The following is a 22,793-nucleotide window of genomic DNA, read 5'->3' as shown; positions in this document are numbered from 1 at the left end:
TTCATGTTTGACATATTCTTTGGCATCAATAATGTAGTATAGATAGCTTTTATTTTACTTTTATATATATTAATTAATTTCCACTTTTTCCTCTTTATTCAATGTATTTTAAGGAGTTATTGATTGCTCATTTATGAGGTCTTAAGCACGCTACTTTCAGCTTGATATCTCTTTTCGTGTTTCAGTTATCGTGTTGGCAGATAGGCGAACAGACAACCGGAAAGGAACTAATAAGGTGATTTTATGAATACCTTTACCAAAATTTTGTTCGTGGCATCAATATTTTTAATGCGCGTTACAAACTTGGGACTAAACTTAGTATACCTTGATATATTTAATATATACATGGTATAAAAATAGTCAATAAACTGGCCTCTTTTAATTTCCTGACGGCCGAAATCGATAGTTTTGACTTGAATACAACTCTGCTAGTTTCAAAAACTGAAAAATACATGAGGGAGAATATGACTTTAATGATGGAGCTCATAGAGTAACTGAAACAGAACTCACATCGAATATTTTATGGATTTTTTGTGGAGTGTAATTACCTCTTCACTCCATGTAAGAGTTTCGCATTACTGTTTTGCGTAATCGAATATCCTTAAACTGAATATCGAACACGCACTGACGCACCTCGTAAAATGTGCTTTTGTAACCTAACCTAATTCATTAATAAATGCATGTTTTTCTAAAAACCTTTAATATATTTTTACTTTGAAGCATACTTTTCAAATGTGATTTGATCTTATTTTAAAGAAATTATATGATTGTCAATTAAAAACATAAACCAATTTTTTCGAAAATTTTGTTATAAAATTTATTGTACCTATATTAGGGAGAAATTAATTTTTTTATTATTTATCTTGGGAAAATTATGTATAGAGGTGGAAAATTATTATTATCTAATAGAAATTTAGGTAATATACTTACAAGAGCAAGCAGAGGAGCTTGTAATGATGTTTCGGTAAATTTATGTTATCTAACATATATAGATCGTAAACCGATAATATGAAGCGAAATTTCTATGATTCTTTGTATTTGTTGTGACTCGAATGTCGAATTAATGAAAATCAAGTTTCCCGACTATCGTATTTCTACAATGTTTGTTTGAAAAGCCATTTACAGCATAATACGTAGAACACAGTGCAGCCAGCATGTTTGCAACTATCGAAGCGCTTGAAAAATAGAATGCAATTTTGATTTTTTCAACCTCTGCGACAGTTGCAAACATTATATAAAAAAAATTGTAGAAATTTCGCTTCATTAGGGGGTTACGGTTTTCTAATACTTAATTTTTTTTCTATAAGAATACAATAATACATGAATAATTTGCAGGGTATTGTAGTTGGGGCTTATACAAAGAACGAAAATAGTGTGGAACTTTTAGCAGATGGAGCTTGTATTAATGAAGAAACGAATGGGAGTTTGATGAAACAATTAACAATGTAAATATATATTTTATCATATATTCATTAAATATGGTAATTAATCGAGTGATAATTCAATTTTATACAAAAAAGTAGTGATTTTGGGGTATCTAGGCTAGATTATATCTTGCTATATCTAGCTAGGTGTCCACGATAGATACACTTAGGCCATATAGGGACCATTGTGATACTATATACTGGCTGATTAATTTACATCTTTGCATAGTACATCTCCCACGAGTTTGAGAGAGTACGCGTGTATATATTAAGCCTTGCATACAAGAAGAAGGTGTTATAGGCATATTTTCTTGCTATGTGTTGAATTTAGCTTCGTTACGCGTTGAGTTGTACACAGCAGCACACAAAACCGGTAGAACCAGCTACACATTTGCAAGAAAAATATAACATCTATAACTATAATACTTCCTTCTTACACGCATTGCTAAACGCACGTACTCTGTCATAACTAAACATAGTGTATATGCTTTACCACCTTTTCCGCTTATAATTTCATTTATCAGCTCCTCAGTCATCTTGAGGGACTATCACAACTATCAATTAAAAAGTTTTTGTTGTGACAGCGGGAATCGAACGCAATAACCAACTGAGCTACTAGGGTTGCTGTGTCTAATTATACTAAGAAATGTTTTTTTTGCATTAATCATTTAAGATACTACAATTAGACTAAGTTATCAATTAATGACTAGTGGTCTAATTACTTTCTTGTACCGTTGCTTAGATCGCATATAACGAGTATTGTCACGAGACGGTAAAAACGCTTGATAATGAGTTTATACCTACCGAGCGATCGACCTAGAGCACTGTCTCGCCATTGCACTCGTTTCTTGCTATCGAAGCATATGTTGGCCTAGTTTAGCTATAGTTAATTTCTGTTTTAACTGCGTATGCTATCACAGTAATATGCTAGCAGAACCATCAGAAATTACCATGTGCTGAGTAAGCGCTTAAGTACTTAATCTGAACAAGCCCATTCAAAATATTTTTAAACGATAATTAACAAATAAATAATTCGATACATTTTTTCACTATAGAGGCCACGCTATCAAACAAAATGAAACACGAATATTTTGGAATTTACATGAAAAGTATCCGGCTATTTGTGTCGTCGGACTTGGTCAACAAGATAAAAAAGATCCATTCGCTCATCTAGAAGCTATTAATTCCGAAAAAGAAAATATACGAAATGCCGCAGCAGGTATTATTTGTTAAAATGATTTTTTAAAATTTAAGATAAAACAAACCGTATACGATTTTAGTCCATATTTCAAAAACTATTTCGTCTAATCGTCAAAAGAGCCCGACTTTATGTATATTTTAGATCATAATTACTCTATAAAGAAATTTTTATCTAAATGAAGGACAGCAAAATTTTCCGGTTTTTTGCAATTTTCTTAAGAGATAAATTTGATCATCGATAAAATCACAGAAAGATTTTGTGTCAGAATTTTTGAAACTCAGAGGCAGATTATCCATAAGGCCAAATAAGCATCTACCTATAGGGGTGAGGTTGCAAAGGGGCGCGCGCGCGGAAGTTTTTAAATAAACAAATTAATTATGTAAGTAAATATGCAAATATAACAATCCATTAATATTGACATTTGTACAGGAAATTTTAATAAAAATGAACAGCAATCTTGAGAGCTCTCAAGTCAATGCATATGAAAAAGACACAAAGAGGATACGGAAGAGAAAGCTCAAAGCAGATTAATCTGTTGAAGATATTACTTCTTCATTATCGGGTGGGAAACATTCAGATTATATCTAGTAAATTATAGAAAGACTTTTGGTTGAACTTCAAAAAAAGCGAGCAATTGACAGCAATTTTTGCAGTAAATTTTTGTTTTTTTGATAAAACAATTTGATAAATTTGAACACTGAAGAAGTTCAAAATAGAGCAAGTACGTTACGTAACGATGTATTCTGTTGATGTAGGAAAAGACTTGTTTGATGAACGTATCCATCTAAGTTCTTATTTAACAACGATAGCTCGAGACAGAGAACTGCCTCGAAAAACCAACTAAAACTAAAACAAAAGTCTTAATTGACAGATTTTTATTGCGGAGCGCTAATTTTTGAAACTGCCAATGGTAGCAAAATTTTTTAACCCGAATCTGAATTTGATATACAGGATTCCCAAAAAATCTAAACCTCGTAAAATATTAATCAAATCGATAAATGATCTAGATTTTATTGTTAGTTGGATTCTAATTACGTAAAATAATCCATAGATACGTTAATCTGCTTGGTTTTGCGATTGAATGACAATTTTAATAAATAATTAAAGATACTACTCCGGAATATCACTGCTCGATTTCATTTTGTATCTCAGACAGATTATCAATTTTCTATTCAAAACCAATTATTAGAATAATAAAAAAAGATAATATCTATCAATTAGATAATTTTTTTGGGCTCTATCTGAAAGAGAACGTCTCGCTTACGAGAATTTTAGTAGAGAGAGAAGTTAATTGGCTGAAAATAATGGAGTCATACAAGAATTTCTAGGGGTTGATTTATCAATGGCATGACATACTGACGGACACCAAGATAACTTTGTTGATCAAATATCTTTTTAACATATTATAGTTGGTTGCCAAGCTTTAACAAATCATGGAATCATGAATATAAAATGTGGAAACCTGAATGATTATGAAGCTGCAGCTGAAGGAGCCATCTTATCGTCATGGGTTTATCAAGAATTTAAAAATGCTGCGGATTTGAAAAAACTTCCAACTTTAACAATCGATTCAAGCCCAGAGAATCAAAACAGTTTTAAAAGAGGAGTTATTAAAGCTAATGCACAAAATTTCGCTAGAATGTTAATGGAAACGCCGGCAAATCATCTGACACCTACAATATTTGCAAGTAAAGTGATTAATGAATTATCCCCATTAGGGATAAGTGTAACAGGTCATGATCAATCGTGGATTGCGGAACAAAAAATGAATTCCTTCCTGAGTGTTACACAAGGCTCTGCACAACCTCCAATCTTTTTAGAATTGAATTACTCAAAAAATTCCAATAGTAGCAAATGTTTTGCTCTTGTAGGAAAAGGTGTTACCTTTGACAGTGGTGGTATAAGTATTAAGCCAAGTGCTAAAATGGATGAAATGCGAGCGGATATGGGAGGGGCCGCATGTGTTGTAGCAACGATGAAAGCTATTGCCGAAATGAATGTAAACGTTAATGTAAAAGCGTTTATACCGTTATGTGAAAATTTACCTTCAGCAACTGCTACCAAGCCGGGCGATGTGTTTATTGCTAAAAATGGTAAATCAATTGCTGTTGATAATACTGACGCAGAAGGCAGACTTATTTTAGCAGATGCATTATGCTATGCTAGTGAGCAATGCCCAGAATGGATTGTAGATGTAGCTACGTTGACTGGAGCTATGGGGATTGCGGTAGGTGATGGAGCTACTGGTGTATTTAGCAATTGTGATAACTTGTGGAAAGAATTACATGAGGCTAGTATAATAACTGGAGATCGAGTATGGAGATTTCCTTTATGGAGACATTATAAGGACTTTCTTACAAAAAAATCTAGTTATGATTTGAATAATATTGGAATTGGAACTAAAGGTAAAGTTTTCGATTTTTGCAATAAATGTGTAAGCCGATTGTACATTACTTAACGTTATTATTATAGTCCAACTTTCTTCGTAACGGAAGTTCACCTCCAATATAAGCGTTAAAATTTGAGTATTTTGTATAAAAATGTTTTTTCCGTCAAGGTTAAAACATATTTATCTGATCAATTTCATAACTAAAACTTTCATTTTTTGTCTATTTTTATGTGCTAAATAAGCTCATTGTGCTTAAAGTTTTCAATAAGCTCTTAATAGTTTTTCTAGTCAAGATTAATTTTCAGTAAGTTAGCGTGCAGTTAACCTGATTAACATATAACTCTGGTGGAAAAAGTATTTAAAAAAGAATAAGTCTTAAAAACTCGGAAAAAGTCTTAGAAACCTGAATTTCTAAACGTTTTTGAACTGTCTAATTCAGATTTATTCAGACTTATTAAGTCTGAATTAGACAGTTCAAAAAGGTTGAGAAATTCAGAGTTCCTAAAACTTTTCCAGACTTTTAAGACTTATTCTTTTTTCAAATATTTTTTCTACCATTGAAGTTCTTTTTTACCTTAACATTTTATTTAGGCAGCTCTTTAAGAATAGCAAAGTGACAATCCAAATAAAATAAATTAATTTTGTAGGTGGTGGCGCCTGTGTAGCAGCTGCCTTTTTACGAGAATTTGTGCCTGAAAATATAAAGTGGATGCATCTTGACATTGCTGGAGTTATGTCCGGCTCCTGTGGAAAATATCTAAAAGATGGAATGTCTGGACGTCCTACAAGAACTTTAATACAATTTATTGAACAAATATCACAAAAATGTTAGTGTAAAATAATTCACTTTTAATTCTGATAAAAAATTTTTTTATCGTTTGATGCGGAGTGCATGTAATTATTAAAAAATCATCGCATTTATTAAAAATATATGCATTAATTAAGGATGTTAAAAAAAAATTTAAATTATTTTTCTAATAAAACAATTTCCCATTTATTGGAGAAAATTATTTTACAATTAGTGGTGAAGGGTTAATGAGAAATATGCAAGGATATAATAATAATATTTCTTATTGGAAATAAAAAATTTCTCGGTTATTATTCATCAAATTATAAAATGAAAATTACATTTGATGAGTTTTATTATCTTTTAAAATTATGAAACATAATTTTGCAGCATTATTCTCTCACCAATACGTTCGATAAAACCATCTCAGAAGCATCGAAAGATAAGAAAAAATCTTGTTTTTTTTGTATATATGAAATATCTGAAATAAAATTGTTTACAAATTACGATATTCCTTTGTTGTCAATTTGGCGGGTAAAAACTGCGTCTAACCAATGTAAGCGCCGTACTGAGCGAAAGATAATACTGCTACCTCATGTATCTTAAAGAAAAAATGGATTATCATAAATGAGGTGCCGGTAATAGCACTTTTTTAATTGAGCTACCTGTAAATAAACTGAGCGCTCATCTTAGCTAAACGCAGCCATTTAGATCTCATAGTCCCTCTGCGTTCTATGTAAGTATAAATAATTAGAAGGGAGACTACAGGATTTTATCGACATTAGCGTTTATGTAAAACACTCACGAGATTCCTTAGCCGAGAAATTCACTCATGCTCTTATGGGATGAGTATTATATCTTTACAAATGTGGTTTTTTCATTAGGATCTTTCCAAACAGAACAGTTTTTCTTGAAATATAGAGAAGAACACTCTCGATTAATTCATCTTTCAAATAAACAAAAATCAACATCGGTTCATCCGTATAAGAGCTACGATGCCACAGGCAGACACATAAATAGACACATTTAACTTATATCACTCTTCTTTTTGCGGCTGGGGTTAAAAAAGACTAAGGGAAGATTTCATTCACAATTTTCCATATGAACCGTACAAATGGAAATGTTTCCCAAATTAAATTAGATCAGTCGACAATCAGTTAATATTTAAACAGATCAACCTTCTCAAATCCAATTTAATACTAACAAATAATATTAAAATAATCTTTTTGCGAAATCTAGAGTTTGAGACTATTTAATTGTATTTGATTTAAAAGATTCTGAAGTGATTAATGAATAACACCTCCTCAAAAATGCTGAATAGATTAAATATGGGTAATATCTAACCAGATCCAAAGTATTTCGAAATAAATTGAAGGAAAACCTAAACGACTGAATAGATTTTCGATCTTGAAGCAAATTCTCAGTTGAATCCTCAAGTGAATGAACAGCTGTAGAGCCTTAGTTTAAAATAAAATATTATCAAATTACAGCCATCATATTGTACCCAATCGTTGTCTGAGTTTCTGAAAAATTAAATTGTGATTAAAAAAATGAAAACAGTATGTGTTTATGTTCGTTTGTTTATATCGTTTTTTAATTATTTGCTAGAGTATCTAAAACTTGGTACAATAATATTATAATAATAATTTTACAACTAGGGATATACTTTTAATAGCCCCATTTAGACAGTTACTTCCGCCTATTTGATTGGTACTCAACCACATACCGAGAACAAGCAATATATATGTTTATAAATAAAGTTGTGGAATGGATATACATTTCATTTCTGTTTTTAAAACAAATATTTGCTAATTAATATTAAAAATAATATATAAATTAAAATAACAAATACATAAATTTTAATTAAATATTTTTTACAAAATGTGTTAGATGAATTAAATGAAAATCTTACGGACTTATACGGTTTTTTTTAATGGTTTTATACGACGGACGTTCTTACGCGTTGTTAATGAAGAATTATATGTATTAAGTTAATACATAACAATTTGCGAGCGCAATTGATAGTTAACATTCGAATTCGAGAATTTACAAAATATAACATTTGTTCCATCAACAATGCAAATGTTACTTGTATTGCTATGATTCTATCGTCCCCTATTAATGTTGATATAAAAACACATTATGGTGTAATGATTTACAGATTATTATTAAGTGTGTTAGAAAGTGCCTGAATAATATTACTTTGACAATATTTATAATATATGAAGTAAAAAGAATTTTTATGAACGTTCTTATGTATAAAACAAAGAAGGAATGTACTGTATGTAATGCGAACGTAATCCTATCATTAGATCTGTAGTTGTATATGTGTATACATGAACACAGCCGAAAAGGCTAGCGACTCCCCAAGAAACCTTGCAAGACACGATTTTAAGCGATGGTATTTCGTATAGATACTCATTAGACCTTAAAGTGGATATTAGAAAGTGGTGATCTCCGGCCAGTACGTGTAGAACCACGATGCAAGTAGGTGCTCAACTTACCATGGGCAGTTTTTCAACAAATTCCCAAAATAGCTGCTGAGAGATCAAACGTAACATAAGATATAGTTTCGGCAAATATTGTTGAAAATAGCGTGAAAGGACGATTTTCAATCATTGGAATTTTCCCATGTATCGATGATTCCCAATCTCCCTACAAAACTGGCAGAAAAGCACCATTTTCTGAAATTTAATTTAAGGGCTGGTGAACATGTGTACCAAATATTTTGTTATGAAAAGTGTTCGTTATCGTTAGGGCTATTGAGTGATAGTATTCATTTATTTTCTAACACACTGTTAAATAAATTAATAATATTAAATATAAATAAAAAATGAATTTGTTGTAATGAAAAAAATGATAAATTATTTTCATTACAACATTTCTCCAGAAATGAGATCCCTCTTACATTATATTAACTCTTTTCATACATATCTCGGATAAACTGGTTCCTTCTTCTAAATTTTCTTTACGAGACATACGAAAAAAAAAATCAAAAAAAGGTTGTATTGACCATTAAAAAAATTCGTACGACTTTCTAAATAACCCCACGATTGCTCAACCCTTCTTGCCAATAAAATTTGATGTTAGTAGAATAGCAGGTTATTTTCTGTAAATTTTTTAAGTGTCGATTACTATTATTTACAATTTAAGATTATTTTCAGAGAGTAAGTGTGTTCAATAAGAAAATCAACTCTATCCTGAGCTCTAAGATTTTTCGTAATAAAAATATTAATTCTATAAATATGTATAATTAATCATAGAACCATCATTTAATGAGACGTGTGTAAAATAAACTGTTCGAAAACTGATTTAGACAAACAGAACTTTTTTTTTAAATTGATCTATTTAGTTATTCACATCACTTTGGTATCACACTATAAAAGAGGTATTATAATTTTTTATGAAATATCAAAAATACAAAAACTTAGTAAAATAATATCTAAAATATAAAACTAAAAAACAATAAACTTTCAATTCCCAATAACCAGATATCTGCCACAACCCTCTTATAAGATAAAATTACAAATAAATAAATATTTAAGGTCAGTTTCATTAATTTTGATTAATTCATTAGCGTTTCTGTTTTCATTCTTGTTTCATAAATAATTAATGAAGCATTTCCTTTTATCTATTCAGTTAATAGATATTTATTAGATATTAGTTTGATTCGCCAATCTTTGTTCAAAAAAGAGCCAAATTCTCGAAAAGATCGCCCAATCATTTTTAAACTCAAAGTAATTCTACGGGTCTAAACTATTCATTTAAAACAGGAGCTTTTAAAGTTAAATGTTTATTAACGGAAATAACCCTTAGTTCTTACTTTGACATTTAAATATTAATCATGACCAATAGTTAAATTCTTAACAGTATCAATGTTTTGATGAAGAAAAAGTATACATATATTCCTTGCACTCTGCCTAAGCCATTAGCTAATGTTTTGACAATGTATATGTAGCAGCCAACTACTTAATTAGCCATTCAATTAAGAATCTAACCTTTTTGCTAGCGCCGTTCAACTAGCGGTTTGAATATATTCAGCCATTCAAATAGCTAGAGAAATGACTTAAGATTGATTACGTTTAATCATTTGCCTAACCTAGTCATTTAAATTTAGTTCGGTAATAGTGTTTTGGTAAGCGGTGGATCGCAGGCCTCGACATGAAAAATATTCAAGAGAAAATTGATATAAGAAACGTGTTTAATTACTTTAATAAATAATTTCTAATGTCAGATATTTCATCTTTTTTTGTGAAATGATCACTTTATTGTATGAATGGCCTAAGCATCAGCCAGCCAGTTCATTAATTATTAGACGCTATGGGTGAATATCATTCAGGTCGCTCTTTGAACATCGCCGTTTAGTAAAAAAAAAGGCTAGACTGTTACCTGAACGCCTAATTAAACAAGTTGGCTGCGACTTAGATATTTTAACGAGAGTATAATTTTACACATAGTTTAGTCTTTCTGGTACTTCAGTCCACGCACATATGCACGGTGTTTGGTTCACAATGGATATTGTAAAATTACTAAAATAATCCAATCGTACGCTTTCGAACATTAAAGTAACTTGGCATAACTGTCTTGCTTTAAATTATTTAGTTACACGTTGTTATTGCTTACCAATAGTTGAATTGCTATTTTGTTGCTCTATTTTTAAATTCTTAATGTTAACCCCAATTTGAACTATTATATGAATCATGTTGAATTAAAATAATGTTGAAACGCTTTTATTAATCAAAGTTGATGGAACTGACTTTTCTACAATTTTTTAAAAGTTATAAAAAATAATAATTAAAAACATAAAAATAACAATTAAGTAAATCTTCATAACTATTAAAAATGAAATTTACATAATTTCTTTTAAATGTTCTGAGGAAACATTAAAATCGTTTATTTATTAAAACATTAAAAAGAATGTTCAGCGAAATCAAAATTTGTATATCACTACCACTAACTGTATAAGAAGTTATTTCTTATCAGTTTTTATTATTCTAATATACGATCACAGCCTCTACGGCTTTTTCATCACTTCCAATCGTTTAACTATTTTTATTAGATTGTAAGTTAAGTAAAATAATGATCTTACAAAAATTGGCAAAGGTAAGTCAATCGTTATTAATCATCCATATTTCTAAAACCCTGTGTATTTTCCGATTTTTGAAATTACTGAACATTCTGTTATAAAGCATGGCTCTTCAGGCCGTATTTAATTTTAAACAAATTAATTCAAATACAGTACATCAATATATGAAAAATATTAATGTTTTTCTTTTTTAAACCTATAAAATTGCTCTTAATTATATACTGTGTTTTAAATTAATCGGTTCAAAATTAAATTCAGATTACCTAATGGGTCACCTTTCATGAAACGATTAAAAAATTTAAATAAATTAATAAACATTTAAGGAATGATAACAATATACGTTCTCTGACTGGACTGAGGCGAAGTATAAAAAGATTACGGTATATAAAAATTTAAAGGTACGTATTTCATTGTTAACTTTGATTGAATATTGCATTCTTGTTTTAATTAGAACTAAAAATATTTGTAGAATCGATAGGTAGACAAAACATCCGAAAATAGCAGAGAAAGAACTAGATTTCGTGAAATTCTTTTTATTGATTTGATTTGTTATAGTTTGATTGCTTCAAACTTTTTAATTTCAGTCAATTGTGCAAACTTGAAGCCGGCAATATACCGACTGGTGGAAAATTTTCGAAAACTATCAAGTCGTAAAGAAGTTTTTTGGTGCCACAGCGTATACTTCAATCTATGAGAGATCCAATTGCTCTGCTGAGGTAGAATGTCTTGCTTGAATTATTATTTTACGCGAAGTTATTTCAATTGGCTTTTCCTTTCACCGGATTTAGCCTCTCTTAAATATTTAAAAATCAAAGATAATTAGGGAGAGCTCTAGTTAATTGAAATAAAATTTCTGATCCTTGTGAAAGTTTCACCAAAATAATGATGAATATACATCTCTAATTCATACTGATAATGACTACACTGCAGTGGAAAGACGCATTTATAATACAATAATTGATCTAAAATATTAGACTTAAAAGAATCTACAATGTTAGACTCAGATTGGGAAAGATTTGAAATTAAATAAATTAACGTTCATTTTGCGCCATCCTGTAGTAAATAGAAATACGTATCTAAATTTTTATATATATTATGCGAAGAACAAAACTATCGCTTTTTTACATAATTATGAAAAGGAATGAATCAAAGGAAATGGTAAACAAAATTTTGTGGTTGAGTTACCAGTTTTAGTCCGATTCCGATTATCGGACTCCCCGTGGGAGGGGGACTCATGGGGCGACATAGTCAGGTAGGGCACCTCGCCCTCGACCGCGACCTCTACCACGACCTCTGCCACGCCCCCTCCCACGCCCCCGTCACCTTCGTCCATCTGTCATGCCTAAAAAATATAAAAAAATTAATACCATGAAATACTAGATGTAAAAAAATATGATTATTTAATATCACATACCTATATTGCTAGTAGTTTTTTCAAGATATGCTAAAGGACCCTGTAGAACTGCAGCACCACCAGGTCCTTGAGGTCCAAAACCTCCTCGACCAGCTCCTTGTTGTTGCATAAACATTGCTTGCTGTGATGATACCTAAAAATAATATTAGAAGAATATTCCAATAATTTGTCTACAAACACTTTGAAAATATTTTATTTTTCCATGCCACAAAAAGAAAATCATAATTATAAAGCATCTAAAAACTACTAATAAGAAAATTAAAGAAAAAAGAAAAGCGTTCAAATATAAATATGACAGAATTTTTATATAAAAAGCATGCCACAAAATTAAAACTGTTTTAACAGTTAATTTTCCAAAACAGGAAATGAAAAAGTTAATTTTTTTTATTTATTTAAAGATTCATATATTAACACTTACCTTAAATGATTTTACAGTTAATTTGATTAATTTTGTGACATGTCTTCAAAATTCACGCATTTTTACTTTTTTTTGTTCAAACTCTACACATAAATATCTAGTTTATTATTTAAAAGTGATTATAAAGACGCTAAAGACAAATTTTAAAGCATTACATTCTTTTTCTATTCATTTAATAATATTAATTAAACCAATAATTTCAGAAGTAGGTGAGGTTTAAGAAAAACTACGTGAGACGTATTAAGGAGTGCAATAATCAATTCATAAGTCTAGTTTGCCTCTCTAGTTTTTTAAAATCTTCTATGAAGGAAGGAGTAGTACCACTAATGGTATATCGAATCCAAAGCTCGTAAGTACATATTCTCTTCAACACTGTATTGCCCGTTTTTTTTTTAAATTCATAAAAAGGAAACGTTTCGCCAACAATTTGACTTGCCTCTATTAAAGTTGTTAGATGCAAAAAAGAAGCATCTGATTGTAACATTCAATTTGACATTATCCTTTAGAGTTGTTTATTTAAAAGTCAACTTATATCATAACTGATGGATGGCACTTGAACTAAAAAATTAACAAGTTTTTTTTGAAATTGAATAGGTTATCATTTAATTTGTTCTATCTCTATCAGTTATGAATGAATATCACCATCAAAAATGCTCTCATTTGAACCTAACAACTTTCACAAAGACTATTTTGGACTTTTCCGACAGAATACTGGCGGCTATCAATTATTTTACACACTGGAACAAAGTATTTTTATTATTTCAGTTTAACTTTGACTATTGATTAATTTTTTAAGCCAACCTTATTTTAATAATTAAAACAATCGACAGATTTTAAAAATTAATTAAAGAGTGGTGAATTCAGGCCTGTAAAGAGTTTGCTAAGTCATTTGGCTTGTATTAACATGAGTCGTACTTCTAAAATGTTATTATTTGAAAAGTATGAATAGAAAATTCAAAATTGATATAATCTTCAATTCTATATTTAGTTCGCTCTCGATAATCACTTTTAAGGAATACAAATTGGCATAATACGAATAAATAACGTCATAAGAAGGGTTAATTTTTACTCGTATCATGTACAAAATATATATGCGTGTAGGATAAAAAAACGAAAATTGAAAATAAAACAGCAAGTTTTTTTATCAAAAACAAGGCACATTTAATATAGACAACCAGTATCCACAGCAGATAGCTACCCAAAGCAAACTTGTATCTTTATAAATTACAAAGCATACTACCACAATGATTGAAAATTACAAAATAAATTTCATTTGTTCTTTTATGTTTGTTTTTTTTTTAATACTAAAGTTTTATAATAATTTATATGCGCAAAAGTTATTTGCGTATCACTTCGACATTTGTCTATTTAAGAGTACACTTTTGTATTCAAAATATTAATAAATAACTGTAAAAAAAAATTTAAAACATTCTTGAAAATTATAAATTGGTTAGTCACAAATATTTTGATGTTAAAAGTGTAATCTCAAAAGTTATATCGAATAAATATAGTAAATATGTAAATTTACAACAATTATCTAAATTCTCTTCTACAAAAATTTATTTCAGTTATTGCCCATTTGTTTAGTATTTGAGTTTTCTTTTTAAATATTTATTTTGCCCTGAGAGTTAATGAGTATATATTATTTCACAGTTATTAGTAGAGTCGTAGATTTGTTCATATCAGAAATTTGGATTTATGAATTAATTTTAATGTTTTTACTAATTTTGGAAAAGTGTAAATCAATTCCTCAATCCAGAAAGTTTTTTAATTATAAAATTAAAATTGTTTTTAATGTCAAAAACTACTCTTAAAAATTAGATACTTGAATAAGTTCTCGCTATGTCCTGACAGATGACGTTACTTTAATCATTTTCATATTACAATACTGCAGCTTTATGAGATTTTAACGCTAAGATATCAGCACCACGAGTAAAACAAGTTTAAACAATATCTGTTAGACTCAGCTGATTTTAAAAGGCAAAAGATACCTACTTCATTTTAATGTACTGTGTCATATTTGCTCCCCGATATAATTTTATATACTTCGCGATTTATTTTTTTAAAATATTTGTACATTGGTAAACTACAACGATACAACGAATGTAGCATAGTGATGAAATTAAAATAAAAACAATTATTTTATGTTTCATATAACTCACAAAACAACATTACATTAACCTGTTTTATGTATGTATGCAATATACAATATTGTAAACTACATTTCCGTTAAATATTATATATCTATGCGAGCTAATCATCAGGCTTAAAATGATAGTATTGACCCTTTCGGTCGTAATGTAAACAGCGGATTTTTTATAGCGTTAAATACGTTGAAAATGCTTAATACGATGGAGGTACAAAAATAATTTGGAAAAGCGTATACGTTCGGTCACATGCTGTCCTGCCTCATCACTCGTTATTCAACAGACATTATTATTTCTGAATATGATTTGTTCCGATCAATTCCTCAAAGTCCTGTCTGAGTAATACTTTCATTCTTATTAAGAAACCCAATACCAGCTCTCGATACTTGAATAATTCCAAAATATTTGCCATTCTTTCGATTAAGAATTCTTATTCTCGCAGAAAGATGGAAAAAGTATTGGTTAGCTATTGACAATAATTCTTTACAATTTTTTTTTTAAATAAAAAAATATACATTTTTATAAAAATTATGCGAGATCCAATTCTTAGTTTTTTATACACTCTTCAGTGGAAGAGCCCTAAATATTTGTACTTAAAGTGTTGAATACAATATTTAGGGCGACATTTCCTTAACCTCTCATGAAAACATTCAGTTATGAACAAATCTATTGCAAATATAATGTAATTATTTTGAATGAATTACAATTAACGTAAAATTAATTTTGAGCCTCCTACACTATTCTTTTTTTCTTTCTAGAAAATAAAAAAAAAATATACATTTCATATTAAATAGGCCTTTATAATAAATAGTGCAGAGGCTTTACATTTTGATGAAAATAGAAAAAAAAATTGCATGCAATGGGAATTTTGATTTAGGACGACAAGCTGTATTTGAATGAATTTCAAGAGAAACCCTACTTAACTCTTCATTAACTTATTTCTAATTATATTAGTTTTTGGTTTTTATAACTACATTATCAACACCAAAGTAGTTATGCACAACATACAAATTTCGTAAATTTCCATGTAATTATCCTGAATAAAAATCTGTTATCAGTTATTGATTGTCTAAAAAAGTTTATCATAGAAACAAAGAAAACGTTGAATTTAAGGTATGTATCACATGTACGTTCAGAGAAAACGGATAGTGATTCTTAGAGCCAACATTGAATGAATACTCAAGGGCAGAGGCAGATTATCCATTGGGCAAAGGAGGCACGTTCCTACAGGCGTGGAAGTTTTTAAACAAACATAAAATTAATTGTGTAAAAAATTACAATCGGTTGATATTGAGATTTGTGCAGTTATTCAAATATATGACAGTATAATTAATTCTATTTCTGTAGAAAGGGGAAATTTTAATGAAATGAATAGCAAGCCTCGAAACTCTCCATAGTCAAAGAATATGTAAAGAACAAAAGATAATACGGAAGAGAAAGCTCAAAGCAGATGAATCTGCTCAAGATATTACTTCTTCATTATCCGATCTGGGAAATATTCCGAGTGACATTATATCTAATAATTATAGACAGATTTGTGGTTAAACTTAAAAAAAGACAAGAATTGTACAGCAATTTGATTAATTTGAACACTGAAAAAATTCAAAATACAACAAGTATGTTAGTAACGATATATTCTGGTAATTTAGAGAAGTGCTTTTTTGATGAATGTATCCATCTACGTTTTTATTTAACAACGATATCTCGAGCCGGATAACTGCCCCGAACAACCAATGCGATTTTACGGGTTCTAAGAAATAAAGAACTAAAAAAAAGTCTTTTATGACGGAGACGCTAATTATTGAAACTGTATGCGGGAGCAAAATTTCTTAATCCATCTCTGCTCAAGGGTTAGTGTGTTAATTTATAGAAAAAATATTTGGATTCAAAAATCAAGGTATCAAAATATCTTCTAACAGAAGTGATACTCAAAAAAAAAAAAAAAACATTGAAAGAGCTTATCATAAATAAACAAAGACGTTGATGCATTTTAGGGCACTTTTATAAACATTTTGAATCATTCTATTAATACCTTAATTAAGTGAGAATTTTTATCGCAAAAATAGAATGATAAAAATAATAATAAATAATGTGAGAAATTATAACGAAGTTTCTACCACAAATATTCACTTTAAGACAAATAACAGCAGGATTTTTTCAAGGTCCGTTTCTTGCACTAACATGATATTAGCCGCAGATGTATCAGAACAAACTCGCATGATAAAAGCTACAGTCTTTATGTATACAAGACATAATATCCTAACCAAGAGCCGAATTCGATATAAAATGTTTATTCATGTCAAAGTTTCTACTTAAGAATTCAAGGGCTTACAATACATCAAAAGATGATATTTTTTATTCCAGTCGGAAAACTTTCCCCTATTTTAACTTAGTATATATAACACCCTTTTGTATGGTTTTTCATACAAAACTCATTTTATATTTAATTTTATTGAAAATTTAATTAAAATATTCACTTATTTTTAAATATAACGCAACTGCAAAAAGGTAGAAATTCCTTTAATTTCTTTTGGACTAAAATGACAATGAAATCTAAAAAGAACACTAGAGTAAATAACTCGAGTGTTGTCATTTCATGAGTATATAATTAGTAAATTAACAACTTTTAATTAAAAATGACTAGATATATAATTATGGCACATGAGGTGACTTTAAATATTTAAAACAAATTTTAAGTAGAACTTCACTCTATAACACGAATTAAATGGTATCAAAATTACTACAAGCGAAATGAGTTAAGCGATACTCGTCTGGTACCCAAGCATAATGTCACTATATCGATTTCTCAATATATGATCCTAGAATGATAAAGGACCTTGTCGTTTTTGGAAATTTGTTAACAAATAGACAATCTATTATGTTTCGAAGGCAAAGACTGAAACAAAATCTCCATCCCTCCCAAAAATGGTGTAAAATACAATTTTTAAAATATTGAGTGGATTAAGGTGTTCATTAAATTAATCGGTAGAGTAAAAACGGTAATCACAAGTACCACGTTAAAATGACATACAAATTAATGAATTTTAAAACAAGTTGAGCTCATTTCTTTCTTAAGGCTGTTGGCTCCGTACAATATTGTAAAAATGTTTTGGATTATATGCACGATAATAATATACATATTTGTAGTCAAATAATGTGTTATTTTTAAGTCTAATGTATAACGTGACTGTTTCTCTAAATAAATATTGTATATCAAGTACTGTGTTAATATAGACATCTCTCTTCAACCACCAATACTTTAACTATGGTCGTTTCTGTTCAATAATAAAATTGATTAACTTTGGATTATTATATCTCAATAATAAAACGTTCAAGACTTTTGTTTTGTTTTGTTTTTAAACTCAGAACAAATATAACAATGTTCAGTTTTTGAAAATATCTTAAAAACTTGATGAAAAAACAACCTCTCCTATGCTTCCCATGTTAATTATCCGAACTTTAATTAAATTTAGGTCGAGTTAGAGACGGTCAATCGACTTCTAATTTATTTCCCTTAGTAAGAATTTTTTTTTTAATTTAGAATTTTTTGACACTATACCCATAGGGAGACAACAGCCTTAAAGGTTTCTACGATCATTTTAAATAAAATTTAAATCGAATACTCAAAAATACGCCATAAGTTTGTATTTAATTTATCCAAGGGTAGGCTGACGTTGCATGCTTAAACAATTTCGCCCATGACCAAGATTTTAATTTAGGATAATTATATAGATAACTAATTTAGTGGCATATGGCAAGAATTATCATTAAAAAACTATTTTTAAATATACCAACAAATTTGGTATTTACCAATACAAATTCTAATAAATATTTAATGGCACGCAGTTTTATAATTATAATGGCACAAGAAGAGCAAAGTGATATATAGAAGATAAAATCCTAAGAAGGAAGTTCTTTTGTCGTTTTTGGATCCGACGTACTGTTAACGTTTGTAATTTTGACAATTTCTCAATTAGTTTTAATCAAATTGAAATTTTTTATAATTAACAAAGTTGTAGAATAAAATTTATTACAATTTATCTTTGTTTTTTTCTATTCGAGTTCTATGTAAACACAAAATTTGATATTTTTGTATTTTTGAACTTAAAACATAAATATCTTTGTTAAATTTAGAAAAGAGGATAAATTGTAATAAATTTTTTTTTCTATAACTTAAGTTATAAAAGTTTAAATTTAACAAACATTAATCGAGTTACTCTCAAAATTATAGATGATAAATAATAAAGTCCTACTTCGTTAATAGGTTATTGAATCCAATAACCGCAAAGGTACTTTTTCTTAGATTTTAATCCTCTATAGCATTTTGCTCTTTTTATGAAATAGTTTAGGGACACCCTATATTTGAAAATTGAATGTCGTGTATGGTTTTTCTTGAATAAACTTTGTTTTTTTTAATAACAGGTACATAATTAGGAAGTATTACAATAGCAGGTTGTGTCTGGCGTACAATTCAGACGTTTCTGTGATCTACCTGCATTTGCTGTTGAAGTTGAGCGTGCATTTGTTGTTGCTGCTGTTGTTGAAGTTGCACTTGCATTTGTTGCTGTAATTGAGCTTGTTGCATTTGCTGAACCTGCAAAAAATGCAAAATGTTGTTTGAATACTAATATACCTAACCTAAGAACCACTCATCCAATCGATTTATTCGACAAATTTCATCTAATTCCGAAACCAAAATTTTTCTCTGATTTTTTCAATGGGGTATCAATTAAAAAAGTTGTAAAAAATCAATCACAAATACAACAATCAGGTCCATTTAACGAGCGGGCGTGTAGTTTCTGAGATATCGTTCAAAATCGCATACAAAGGATAAACAACTGGCAATTTTTGTGGCTTAAGAATATTAAGAGTAACAAAGTCTTAGAAAGTATACAAATATAACTCATTTGACGATAAGTTAATTATTTTTCGAGATATCTCCAGAATCGCATCGAAATAAAAGCTTTTCAGACACAATTTTTGGCGATATCTCAAATTCTAGCCCCCCCCCCCCTCATTAGATGAACACGATATTTGAATTTGGTAGGTTAAAATAACCTTAAACCAAATTTCGGAAAAAATTTTTTAATGTAATTTTCTCGATATTTAATGAGTGTGTTTGTGTGTGTGAGTGTATGTATCTCTAAGAAAATATCAAAAAATCGGTAAAATGTTTTTGTCTTTGATTTGACTAAAAATCATTTTCTATAATCGTTTTGATCCAAAATTAACAAAAAACCGATCCATTTATCAAGTACGCACGTAGTAAGATATCCTACAAAATCAAATACAAAGAATGACATTCAAGAGCAATTTCATTTGATATCTCAGAAACTTCAATCGTACATCGAACCTGATATACGTATTTTTCAGTTTTAACACTTGAGACAGCATTGTAACGGGTATTAAATAAGAAAATACCAATGACAACTGTTTGACTCAATGTCGAGTGACTAGTGAGAACACGATTTTCGTATTTGGGTTATTTTTTTCCGAAGCATAGAGCAGAATTTAAGATTGGATAACGGAGATATAAGTAATAGTATTTTCAATGTAAACTGAGTTTAAATTATACAAAATGTTTATTAAAAAAAAAGGTTTTACCTGTTGTAACGTGGATGACATTGTATTAACACCCATTTGATTCGATGTTTGCGATCCACTTGGAGTTTGCTGTGGCATCCCATTATTAGATGTAACTGCGCTACCATTACTAACACCAGACGATGTAGGACCACCTTGAGCTGGTGATTTAGCCCAACCTTGTACGTCGGCCAGCATATTTTGCCAATGATTAATTTTTTCATAATGCCGTTTTAATAATTCTTCTTTACGACCTAATTCTAATCTTAATTCATTTATATCTTCTTTAATTACTAATTCCGGCTTTAACGCTGATAATAAGAAACGTTTTTGTAAAAAAAATGCTTCCATTTGGCGGGCCAAATCAATGAATCGTAAAGTTGTTTGTTCAACTTCCACTTTTGTTTCATCTTTATCAGAATTTGGGGATGGTTCATCTTTAGTTAATACGTTTAAACAGGACTGGAAAAAAAAATTCCATATCATTAACTTTATTTATTTTTTTATGATAACAAAACTTTGGTTAACCGAGACTGCGGTCATATACCATGAATGGCACGAAAACGGGGCTCTACTGATGGTAACCAGAAAATTCAACATAAAAACGCTTTGAGCGTAATGTAATCATCAAGAATTAGCGGTCAACATAATACATTATTACTACATTAAAATGTGAAAAATCTTCTAGAAACAAAATCAAACATTAGAACCCCAAAAAATTCCTAAAGGATTTAAACGACGCATTTAAATTATACTATTAAAAGTGAAAAACAAGGGTTTTATTTTCAGGTTAATTTTTTTGGATTATTTTAATTATACCTCGCATAGAATATAAAGAAAAACTTCGCCAATTTTTAATGTATGTTTTTGCTGGGTTCTATTTTTCTTTCTTCCCCTAAATTTAGCACCACCTACAAGAAGTGAAGTGTACGAAAACAAGCGAAAATAAACAATTGGCAGAATTAATTGTTGAAAGAAAGACTTCATATAAGTAGATTTTGAACTGTTGAATATCAGTGCTTGCATTTTTGTTTAGGTTAAAAAACAATTTATTTATCCTTTAATATATTATATACCAGTATTTTTTTTAAAGGTTCTTGTTTTCAACCAATAATACTACATTTTAACAAAAAAAAACTATGATTTTTTGCAAGTATCGAACATGAAACTAATGGCAACTCTTAGTTATTCTCATAAAATACAATAATTACCTGAAAAGCTTCTTCAAATTCATCAACTAAATTTCCGCTACCGCTAGTAGGAGTCGCCATAACGGCGATAAACGTAGAAAACTAGGCATTAATATGAAAACCAACTTTGTCAAATTATTTAAGACGCCATTAAATTGAAACAAACTGCATTAACTTTCACATATAATTCACACAACGGCGCCAAATACTGTACTTTTATGAATAAATGCGTGCGATCAGTCTGTTTTCCGAAAAATCGAAATTTAAACGCATGTGAAATGAAAACTCTGGAATTATAACGCGAAACAGTCATAAAATACCGTGGTTTATTGTTTGGTTAGTACTTTCAAATGCATTATTTTTAGTATCGTTAACAAATGATATTATTTATCGGTACCTAACTAAATATATTTTTAGTTTGTCCCGGTAACCATGGATATTTTTTAAGAGAAAAAAAAAATGGATCAATAATAAATTAAATAATAATACATAAATCTTCGGTTGCGTTACAATCATGTACAAACAGAAGAAAACAACTAATTTAGGCTAGAGGCTAGACAGTGTTGCCAATAATCATAGATAAAACTTCCCACAATTCAATTTAAAGCTTTTAACGTGCTCAAACCCCGAAAATCACGCGAGTGTACTTTTTATGTAATAAAAATTGTGATGAATACTCGAGTAAAAATAGTTCTAAAATAAAATAATGCGTATTATTTGTTATTTGATACCTTTCAATTTTTATTTCAGAATTTCTTTTTCTAAGCGCGAATTTTAAATAAAAGAAAATTCATACAACTGACGAATTTATTTATTATATTTTAGAAACCTTCAAAAATAAAACAACGTATTTAGTATACTCACTGTCAGAAAAAATGCCACAGTTAAAACATTCTAAGCGTACTCATCATATGTTATGTTATAATAGTAACACTTAGAATGTTTTAAAACGAGCATTTTTTCTGATATTGAGATACATATAGGCAAGTTGAACCGCCAATGTATCATAGAACGAAAATGCATGGTTGGATTAAAAACAAATAGTATTATCAGAAAAACAAAAATAAAAATTACAAAGCAACGTCATTTTTTAAATCTTTTTATTATTAGGTTATTAGGATTAAAAATAATGAAAAGATAAGAAGAATGTCGCA

The 22,793-nt window shown here is 29.4% G+C and overlaps 2 protein-coding genes across 2 annotated transcripts; one reads left to right on the top strand and one right to left on the bottom strand.

Annotated features, from left to right (window-relative positions):
* Positions 1-694: 694 nt before the first annotated feature.
* LOC123299943 (cytosol aminopeptidase-like) lies at positions 695-5,881 on the top strand. Its single transcript, XM_044882368.1, has 5 exons — positions 695-964; positions 1,336-1,445; positions 2,480-2,643; positions 4,035-5,030; positions 5,662-5,881. The coding sequence occupies exons 1-5, from the start codon at positions 875-877 to the stop codon at positions 5,844-5,846; spliced, it is 1,545 nt and encodes a 514-aa protein (XP_044738303.1). The 5' UTR covers positions 695-874; the 3' UTR covers positions 5,847-5,881.
* A 4,828-nt stretch (positions 5,882-10,709) lies between these two features.
* On the bottom strand, positions 10,710-22,263 carry LOC123300016 (mediator of RNA polymerase II transcription subunit 28). Its single transcript, XM_044882470.1, has 5 exons — positions 21,661-22,263; positions 20,471-20,911; positions 19,359-19,460; positions 12,302-12,434; positions 10,710-12,229 (listed from the first exon to the last, which is right to left on the bottom strand). The coding sequence occupies exons 1-5, from the start codon at positions 21,718-21,720 to the stop codon at positions 12,207-12,209; spliced, it is 759 nt and encodes a 252-aa protein (XP_044738405.1). The 5' UTR covers positions 21,721-22,263; the 3' UTR covers positions 10,710-12,206.
* Between the last annotated feature and the right edge of the window lie 530 nt (positions 22,264-22,793).

The sequence above is a fragment of the Chrysoperla carnea genome, chromosome 5, assembly GCF_905475395.1.
Source record: "Chrysoperla carnea chromosome 5, inChrCarn1.1, whole genome shotgun sequence".
Lineage (NCBI taxonomy): Eukaryota > Metazoa > Arthropoda > Insecta > Neuroptera > Chrysopidae > Chrysoperla > Chrysoperla carnea.
This window is presented reverse-complemented; position numbering and strand designations above follow the sequence as displayed.